The 10518-nt window shown below is 40.0% G+C and overlaps 1 protein-coding gene across 5 annotated transcripts in view; it reads right to left on the bottom strand.

The window, feature by feature from the left end:
* Window positions 1-3437: 3437 nt before the first annotated feature.
* The window catches only part of RTEL1 (regulator of telomere elongation helicase 1), a 92996-nt gene continuing 85915 nt past the window's right edge, over window positions 3438-10518 (bottom strand). For 3 of the 5 annotated variants that reach the window (XM_089513531.1, XM_089513533.1, XM_089513532.1), the window contains exons 35-36: window positions 9919-10022; window positions 3438-4474 (exon numbers count right to left, since the gene is read on the bottom strand). In XM_089513531.1, coding sequence (XP_089369657.1) covers window positions 4394-4474; window positions 9919-10022 — 185 coding nt within the window. In that variant the 3' untranslated portion in view covers window positions 3438-4393. The remainder of the gene's footprint in view (window positions 4475-9918; window positions 10023-10518) is intronic. The other 2 variants (XM_089513534.1, XM_089513535.1) reach the window with 1 other exon arrangement.

The raw sequence follows: 10518 nt of genomic DNA, 5'->3' as shown, positions 1-10518 counted from the left end.
ATCTTTATTCCAGCCACTTTTGTATACCATTACAATGCCCACTTTGATTATTTTTAATGCCATGCCAAGCTGCTCAGACTTGGATGTAGAATTGTTTACAACAAAACCAAAACTCCCACCCTAACAATTGCCCTTGCACTGTACACAAATTGTTGTTGCTGTCAGCTGCCCTAGTCGGTTCATGGCAACTCTGTGGCTTCTCTCCAAGAATCCCTCTCCTCCACTGCCTTGTCCAGATCCTGCAAACCCTTGCCCATAAACCCCCTGATTGAGTCTATCCATCTGGCTTGTAGCCTTCCTCTCTTTCTTCTACCTTTCCTATGATTATTGTTTTTTCTAGTGATCCATGTCTTCTCATTCTGTGGCCAAAGTACGATAGTCTCAGCTTTATCATCTTAGCATCCAAGGAGAGCCCTGGTCTGATCTTTTCAAGAACCCATTTGTTTGTCTTCTTGGCTGTCCAGGGGTTCCTAAGCACTCTTCTCCTGCCCCGCTTTTCAAAGGAGCTGGTTTTCTTTCTGTCTGCTTCCTTCACTGTCCAGCTCTCACATGCGTACATGGTAATTGGAAATACAATGGCCTGGATGATTCTGACTTTAGTGCTCAGTTGTACGTCTTTGCTCTTCAGCTTTTCCAGTTCTTTCATAGCTGTCCTTCCCATTGCTAGTCTTTCTTGACTGCAGACTCCATTCTGGTCAGTGTTTGATCCTAGATATGGGAATTCTTAAACTATTTCAATTTCCTCGTCTTCTAGATTGAATTTGTGTGTTTCTTCTGCTGTCATTATTTTTGTTTTCTTTCTGTTCAGCATCAGACCTGCCTTTCCACTTTCATCTTTGACCTTCCTTATTAACTGTTCCAATTCCTGAATGTCTTCTGCTAATATTATAATGTCGTCTGCATATCTTAGGTTATTAGGTTATATTTCCAGACTCGAAATATGCCACAACAACGCGTAGGGCCTTTACCATCTCGGCCCCTCAGCTCTGGAACTCGCTTCCCAGTGAGCTCCGCTCAGCCACCTCCCTTGATCGGTTCAGGAGTTAAAAACCTTCCTGTTCCAACAAGCCTTCCCCTAATTCCCCTTGTTAGCCTCCCCTTTTCCCCCCTCACTGTTACTGTTGTTGTACATTCTAAGCTAGCTGGATCTTGTTATATTGTTGATTGCATTTGATTGTATTTGGTGATTTGTTATTTTAATGTATATTTGCTGTGTTTTTATCTTGTAATGGCATTTTCTGTAACCCGCCTTGATCTGAGGAAAGGCGGGCTATAAATAAATATTTTTTAATTTATTTATTAATGTTGATTCCTCCTATCTTAACTCCTCCTTTTTCTGATTCTAATTCTGCTTTTCTTATGATGTTTTTAGCATATAAGTTAAACAAGTAAGGTGATAGGATGCAGCCTTGCCTGACCCCTTTGCCTACTGGGAACCACTTTGTTTCACTGAATTCTGTTCTGACGGTGGCCTCTTGTCCTTGGGACAGATTCCTCATTAGGAATATCAGATGGAGTGGCACCCCTATGTCTTTCAGTACATTCCATAGCTTTTCATGATCTGTGCAGTAAAAGGCTTTGCTGTAGTATGAAACACATATTCTTTTTTGGAATTCTTTATATACAAATACTCCTTTCAAAAAACTTACCTTAGGTCTTGGAAAACCAGGATGCATCAGTAAATTTGGTTACACTAGTTTCACCCTAATAAAAAATATTTCTACCTCCCTGTTTATCTTGGCTACAACCAGCAAAGGCAATGCTGCCTTAACTGAATGCAGCCATGGGTCTGGACCCAAGATCTACCTTCTACAGATGGCATACATTGTTCATTAAAGGCTCTTTTGCTCAATTTGCAGGAACTCAGAATTGTACCCTATGCCATTCAGTAGGACCCCTCCTCCATCCTTTGTGATTGAATCAACAAATTGTAAGCCACTTTGAGCCCCAATTTTGGCAGAAAAGTGGAATAACAACAACAACAATTAGCAGTAGTAGTAGTAGCAGCAGCAGCAGCAGCATGGATCAGGGTGGGGATGGGAATAGCAATGCCAAGAAAACAGCTGGAGGAGTCCTTTGTCTTGAGAGGACAGGACAGCTTGCACTCCACTTGAGAGGATGGAAAAATGTCATGTGCATAACAAAAATATCACCTGGAAGGTGGCCAGTTTATAGGAGCAGTGAGGCCCACTCTGGAAATCCTAAGCTTACTTAGTGTCTTTCAATTTTATAACAAAAGGGAGACAAAAAGAATTACGGTATACAAGCTGGGGTGAAATGGATGTCAAGGCCTGTGCTCTGCAACATTCAATGTGGGGAGGGGAACAGGCAAAAATAAGAGGTCTGTCTGCACTGAAATAAGAGCAGGAATTTCAGTTGCACCAACTAACCATTACACCTTTTCTTCATGATTATCAGCTGCCACCTACCAGCTTCTAGGAAGTGCCTTATGTGGCAGATTTTTCCCCACAGTCCCCTCTTTAAGGCCAGGGCAGGGAGAGGATGCTACACAGGCTCCCCCTGCACCCCAGCATCCTAAAAATGGCTGGAATATCTTGGGCTCTTTTCACACTACACTACTATAGAGCTACGATTCCACTTTAACTGCCTATAGAATACTGGGATCTGCAATTTAGGAAGCAGTATTTAGAAATCTCAACCAGAAACCTCTAGTTCTTCACCAGACCACTATCCCTAGAATTCCCACAGGAGGCAACAACGGCAGTTAAAGTGGCACCAAACTGGCACAACTGTGCAGTGTGAAAGGGGCCCTGGAGTCTTGGAATACTTCCCTGTTTAAAAATATCCAACAATAGAGGTTCCAGTTCTTCACCTAAATCATCAGGTAAAGCTTTTCAACAGCCAACTGAGACCTGCAGCACCAACATTTATCATTTTTCCCATCGCTCACTGCCACAGAATAATAGAATTGGTGAGTTGGAAGAGATCACAACAGCCATCTACTCCAGCCTCCTGCACATATCTCTACATATGGATGATGGTGTTTTTGGTGCTACTCTCTCTCTTTCTCCTTATCTTCTACAATATTTTAAACACTTACATCTGATCTTTTCTGTTGTACATATTTTTTCTGCAAATGGGTCATCAGTTTGCTGAGCCTTTCCCCTTATGCCACACATTTTTAAACTCGTATAAGTTTCTTTTAGCCAAGTAAGAAAGATATTTCTGTTTAAAAATGGTTCTATGCACTTGGAATAAAATCTTAACCCAAAATTTTAACACAGATCTTAAAATTTATACTATCGAGTTGAAACAACTTATAGATTTCCTACATCTCAGTCCTAGACAGGGAGATTTGTTTCCAAAGCAACAATGTTCGTAATGCTGTTGATATCTATAGGAACTTATTTATATAACTCATTCATGTAAGCATTGATCTACAAATGCAAAACATATTTTTATTTACAGACATTAATACTAAATATTCTCAACTTGATACAATTCTTTAATTTAAAGAAGAAAAGCAGCATATGAAAATATAAAACTACTTCTACTCTCTGTACTTTGTTGTATGTACAATATCCCTTAGTTCACTGCACCAGAACTGTTTGATGCAGCATTTGGGCATTCTGTTGAAATGAAGCGTCAGAAAACAGATGCAGAAAAAGACTCTTCCTCTTTATAAGTAGCGGAAAACCTTCGGTAGAACAGTAGGCACTCAAGAGGGATAGAACTAGAAGGGTTACAACGGAATTAAGCTGAGCCCTTAAAGGCTTGGATCAGCTCAGGACTGGCTACAATCACATTGTCTTCTAGCGAGCAGACAATCATCATAATTTTCTATTCAACAACTTTTTCATTTGTTAATTTTAAAAAAAATCTTTTCCCACTACGCAGCTGGCAAACAGTCTTTGTTATTCACAGACCAATTGCATCTTTAGAAAAATTAAGCCTAAAAACAGGCATCAAATGTCAGTGTAATGTGTAATAATTTGGGGCAGTCTTTTTGTTTATTCCTTATTGACTGACACATGCAAGCATCGATGTCAGAAGCTCTGAGGATAAGAGCCATGTAGAAAAGATGGCTCATTCAGGCCAAGGCACAGAGACCAAAGAGATCCAAATAGCTCTCTTCATGCTTTTTATAACAACATAAACACAGCAGTTGTAAAAATGTTTCTTTGAAAACACTTGCATAATTGTAATCCAGAAGATCATGGTTCCTCTTTTCACCTTCTGCTGAGAAATGAAGAACTCTTATGATGGATGAACTTTGGCAAAAAGGAAGACAACATGTGGAAGAAAAGCAATCCAGCGAACAAAAAAGTGTGTTGAAAATAACTGTTATACTTTGTTTTCCTTCTTAGGCAACTGAAGCAACCATGGACCATTTTGACCTAGTACCATGGAGAATGCCGTCACTGCATCTCTTTCACTGAGGATCTGGCCAATAAACCTGAGCCAAATGTCTTCTCTTGGTATTAACTTGGCATCTTGGGCACTTCTTGGCAGTCTAGGGGAGAAGGACAAAAGACAACAGAAGAAAATGTTACCTTAGCTGATAGCTCCCTTTTCATAGTAACTCTGCTAAGAGTCAGTGTGACGTAGTGCTTTGAGTATTGGACTAGGAGTCTGGGAAGCCAGGGTTTAAATCCCTGCTTGGAAACGCACTGCCCACCTTGGGCAAGTCACATTCTCTGACCCGCAAAGCCTGATTTCTGAAGAAATCTTGCCATAAAAACCCCACCATTGGTTTGCCTTAGGGTTACCATAGGTCAAAAATGACTTGAGGGCACACAACCCCAATCCTCTAAGAATAGATTTTATGCTGAAGTGATTCAACCAGTGTCAGGACTCAAGGCAGTTCAAATTCTCAGTGTCTCCACACTGTGACTCACAAACATATGAAGAACATATAAGCACTGCATTATTTATTCATTAGAGACCTGGTTTCTGCTTGTATATACATATTAGGATGTCACAGAAGAAGTATATAATGTTAAGAAGGGTCCCATATTGGGAGAAAGACAGGATAAGAAACAAAACAAAGCAAAACAAAAATAGTGACTAAGGTGGAGGGATGAAGCTGAGCAAGTCACTAAAGTCCCATCCCTTTTCAAGGCCTGATCCAGCCCTCTGTTCTGTATCCTCAGATTGTACCACAAGATTGTTATTGTAAGCTTTTTTGTAAGTCTTTTTTGACTTATACTGACCTTAAGGCAAACCTATCATGGGGTTTTCTTTGCAGATTTGTTCAGAGGGGGTTTGCTTTTGCCTACCACAAGATGCTCATATGTTCTTAAGCTTTTGTCTCGCACTTTCAGTATTAACTAAGAGACAAATCTCAACTAGGAGGCCAGAGAATAACACAAACCCAATTAAAATGGTTCATGGGACAGAGAACCCAAAATTAGACAATAATTCTCTAATTCCACTGAAACAAAAACTGCCACCAGTCATTCATGTTATGGCAACTCACAACTGCAGCTACAGCCTACAGATGTAGACTAGAAAATTCTTCCACCCATATTTTTTGGATGAAGATTAGAATAAACTGTTGTTGATACTTGCTAAGTTCCCCCTGCAAATACCATCCAATGTCATGTCTAGTCTGGTTCTTAAAATCTGCTTTCTTCAAGCCAAGAAGAACACGCTGCTTACCTGTGATTTTGTTTCTTGAAGAGGTCATCTGCAAACTCACACAAGCTTCCTCCACAGTGCACAAACTGGAAAGTTCTACAGCTTAACAATCTTTCTGGTTAAATTGCTGAATATGCTTTGTTTGTTTTAATTATTTTTAGTGCTTTAAACTGCATTTAATTTTACTGTTCTTAATTCTATTTAGACCAGTGGTCCTCAAACTTTGATCCTCCAGGTATTTCAGACTTCAATTCATAGAAACTCTAGCCAGGCTGGACAACATTCAGGAATTCTGGGACCTGAAGTCTAAAACATCTGGAGGCCAAAAGTTTGGGAACTACTGATTTATCCTTTGTATGTTTTAGTGACGTGAATTGTTATCTATATCTGTTTTAATAATAATAATAATAATAATAATAATAATAATAATAATAATAATTTGTATCCTGCCTCTCCCTGTATTGGATCGAGGCAGGTAACAACACACAAAAGAACAATAAAAATACAACACAACAAGCCACAAGTAAAAACATATCTCCCTCCCACCCTAAAACAGCGTTAAAACAACAATTCCCAATAAAATGCTCCCAATAAAATAGTCAATAAAATCAATTAAGATAACAGTCCGGTGGGAATGGCTATGCAACTGGAGAGCGAACATTCTGAGGAGGTCAGTTTGCGAAGGCCTGCCGGAAGAGATCCGTTTTTATTGCCTTCTTAAAGGCCTCTAAAGATGTTATATGGTGGATCTCCTCCGGCAGGTCATTCCAGATTTTTGGAGTGGCAACAGAAAACGTCCTCTGGGAAGTCGTTACCAGTCTGGTTTTCTTAGACTGCAAGAGATTCTTCCCAGAGGACCTGAGAGTGCAGGGATTGTATGGGAGGAAGTGTTCCCTCAGGTACGCTGGACCCAAGCCATGCAGGGCTTTAGAGGTAATGACCAACACCTTATACTGTGCTCGGAAGCTAATAGGCAGCCAGCGTAGGGATTTTAAGATAGGTGTAATAGGATCAAATATAGAACTCCTTGTAACCAATCTGGCTGCCATATTTTGGACCAGTTGCAGCTTCCGAATGAGGCAAGAGAGTTGTATGCCATCTTGAGTCTTAAGGATGAGGAAAAAGCTGGCTGGATAGAAGGATGGGCCTCTCTCTCTCTCTCCCTAGATCAATAGATAGGCTGAATTTATTTTATTGTATATCACCCTGAGGATGATATAGAACAGGATGTAATATTTTAATAGCAAAAAACTTAAGTCTTCATTTCCTTTACTAAACATTAGCTGAGGATGAAGCAATCTTTATAATGGACTTACAAGAAATACAAGCTTATTAAAGAACAGGAATACATGGCCAATTAAGGAGGGGGGAAACTAAGTAAAGATAACACTTAGATTTTTGGGTTCCTGTTTCCTTTAGGCAATACTGATCTATGAAGCAAGAAACCAAAAGTACTCTGAAGAGGTAACAAAATAGAAGGTGGACTTAGTGTGGTTTCAGATTGCTGGTCTCATGACCACTGGCCTTGCTACCCCTTTCCTCATGATGCCTGAGTCATAGCCCTTCCCCTCAGAGAATACACCATTGAAAAAATTGGAATATGGCCAGTCATTTTTGCTTGGTCATACACCTGCTTTCACTGGTATTGCATTCAGCACAATACCAGATTACAAAAGGCAGTAACATTTTTGAGGAGTCAATTGACACCTGTACAGAAAGCCCTCCTTTATTTATATTTGTTTAACAAATCTATGTGTCACTTCTCAGGTAGAACCCTTCAGGTTTTGAAACTAAATAAGAGGATTATTACTCATTTGACAGTCTTTTAAATAGTACATCTTGAGTGAACTCTTCCAGATCAAAAGAGGGAAGGGTGTCACTAGACAGGCCCAGGCTGACTCTGTGAGACTGAAATCTTAACACTAAAAAGCAAATGGAATATTTAGTCTCCTAATCCTGCCTCTACCCAGAAGTAAAACAAAACTTATGTGTTCTTTAAGAAGAAGAAACATGCATGCATAGGGATAGACACACAAAACAGAGATCGATTGAAATCCACAGTAAAAGGTTTTCTTTGGAGCTAGGCCAGAAAGAAACTGGCTTAGGTTGCTTGTTGGGGTTTATGGTTAATTAACAAACCTTGGCTTATTTAAAAAGAGGGTAATACAAACAACAAGCCAAATTTTAACAAACCACATCATAGCTTGTCATGACATGTGAATGTAAGGACATTTTTGTTTAAACAGGCCTTTTGAGATCTGGCAGGGTTGGTTTTATTGGGAGATGAGAGGGTTGGACTTGGACTGTTTAATTTTAACTCTTGTATGTTTTTTAAAAAATTATATTTGTAATTTTTATATTTTTATGATTTTCTGTGTATAATTTTAACTTATGTTTATATTTGTTCACCACATTGGGTCCCACTTTGGGAGAAAGGCGGGATAACAATAAAATAAATAAATACATAAGGACAGTTTGCGTACCTGTAACTGTAGTTCTTTGAGTGGCCATCTGTGAACTCACACAAATGGATTCTCCTGCGCCTGCTCAGTGCATTGGTCACAACATTCTAGACTAGCATTACATAAGCTTATTGGTGGTAGCAATGTCCATCTTCACCACCTCTATATAAGGGGCTTCCTGCGGAAAACACCATTTCCATGGACATTGATGCAGCAATCCAAACGACAGGCAGGATATGATGACAAGAGGATGGATGGGATTGTGTGAGTCCACAGTCGACCACTTGAAGAACTACTGTTATAGGTATGCAACCTATCCTTCATCCAGACATGGAGGTATGGATTCATGCTACAGGAAAGTGATTCCACCTAAATATTAGGAAGAATTTCTGGATGGTGAAAGCTCTTTGGAAGTGGAAAACACTGCCTTGGATGTGGTGGAGTCTTCTTCTTTGAAGGTTTTTAAGCAAAGGCTGGATGGCCATTTGTTGGGAAAGCTTTTATTGTGTGTTCCTGCATAGCAGAATCAGGTTGGACTGGATGGCCCTAGGGGTCTCTTCCAATCCTATGATTGGTCATCTTATTCACCCTTCTCAGCTCCAACTTTTCAATATCATCCTTGAAGTATAGAATTAATCCTCACTCAGCTATGTCTAGTCTCTCAGTCTTAGAGGAAGGCAATGGCAAACCCCTCTGAACAAATCTTGCCAAGAAAATCCTGTGTTAGCGTCTTCTTAGGGTTGCCATAAGTCAGAAATGATATAAAGACACACAACAACAAGTGGTTAAGTTTTCTAGCACTAATAATTTGTTGTTGCTGTATGCCTTCAAGTCAATTCTGACTTGTGACAACCCTAAGGTGACCTTATCATGGGCTTTTCTTAGCAAAAATGCTTAGAAAGGGGGTACCATTGTCATCCTCAGAGGCTGAGAGAATGTGATTTTTGCTCACGGTCATCCATTGGGTTTTCACAGCTGATTGATGATTCAAACCCTGGTCTCCCAGAGTACTAGTTTAACAATCAAACCTCTATGCCACTCTCAAAGAATAATAATATACACTGATAATATCAACATGTAAAGCTGACTCCTAGCAGGAGTCACATTGGTGCTAGAAACATGGAAAAATATGCACTATCTTTAATTCCAAGGTTGACAAAATGTCTGCTGTACTTTCTAAAGGCACTGTCTGTGGAGGTTTCCCTGTATGCATTTCAAGAGATGAGCATCCTATGGACCACAAGAAAAGACCACAATACAAAAAGGATGTTGACAAGCTGGAGCACGTCCAAAGGAGGGTAACCAAAATGGTGAAAAGTCTGGAAACCATGACTGATGAGAACTGAATTAGGGAGCTGGGTATGTATAGTCTGGAGAAGAGAAGATTAAGAGGTGACATAATAGCCATCTTTAAATATCTGAAGCGATGTCATATGGAAGAAGGAGAAAGCTTATTTTCTGCTGCTCTAAAGACTAGGACATGGAGCAATGGGCTCAAGCTACAGAAAAAGTGATTTCACCTAAACATTAGGTAGAACTTTGTGATGTTAACAGCTGTTTGACAGTGAAAGATGTTGCCCCAGAGATTGATGGAGTCTCTCTCTTTGGAGGTATTTAAACAGAGGCTGTTGGGAGTGCTTTGACTTTGTCTTCCTGCATGGCAGAAGGAGGTTGCATTGGATGGCCCTTGGCATCTCTTCTGACTCTATGATTCTATGACTTATTGCAACACTCTGAATGTGCCTTCCAGTAACTTCCATACAAAATAAACATGGAACATCAAGTCATCCTGTTGTGAGAAGAGGAAAACAAAACATGGAAAGTTTCCAAATCTTGAACAAAACCTGAAGCCAACCTTTAACAGGCTCTTCCAGCATGCTTCGCAACAAGTGAAGGTGCACATCTGGCATTTAAAAGGCACAATACGCTCAGACTGGCATTTAACACACTGGAATCCTCCTGGAATGGAAAAGAGAGGGAAAGAGACACTGACCTTCAAAAAAGATGGACTCTTTGGCTGCAAATATTCCTTTCATGTTCTTTTTGCCATCTTACACAGGGAAGAATGCCTCAGAACCGATATAGTAAGAGGTAACATTCTTAAATATTACATTTCAAAGATATAGCCATGTTAGTCTGCGGATCAGAGTGCAAAGGGATCTTGTAGCACATCTCAGACTAACTGAAAGAAGCTGGTAGCATGAGCTTTCGTAGACATCAGTCTACTTCTTGAGATGCAGACTGAAGTCTATGAAAGTTCACGCTACCACACTACCAGCTTTTTTTCTTAAATATTTTTTCTTGGATAGAAAAATGGAGGGGAAGCACACTCTGGCTCTGCCACTGGCCAGGAGACCAAGAGCCAGAGAAAAGCTGTATTCTCTCCAGAAAAAGACCATAGCAAGAGAAATAAATAATGTAGCCTCCTCAGTTGGCAGGAGAAGGAGAAGCAGCA

The sequence above is a fragment of the Sceloporus occidentalis genome, unplaced genomic scaffold (genome assembly GCF_023333645.1).
Source record: "Sceloporus occidentalis isolate IW3139 unplaced genomic scaffold, rSceOcc1.0.p SCAF_3, whole genome shotgun sequence".
NCBI lineage: Eukaryota > Metazoa > Chordata > Lepidosauria > Squamata > Phrynosomatidae > Sceloporus > Sceloporus occidentalis.
This window is presented reverse-complemented; position numbering and strand designations above follow the sequence as displayed.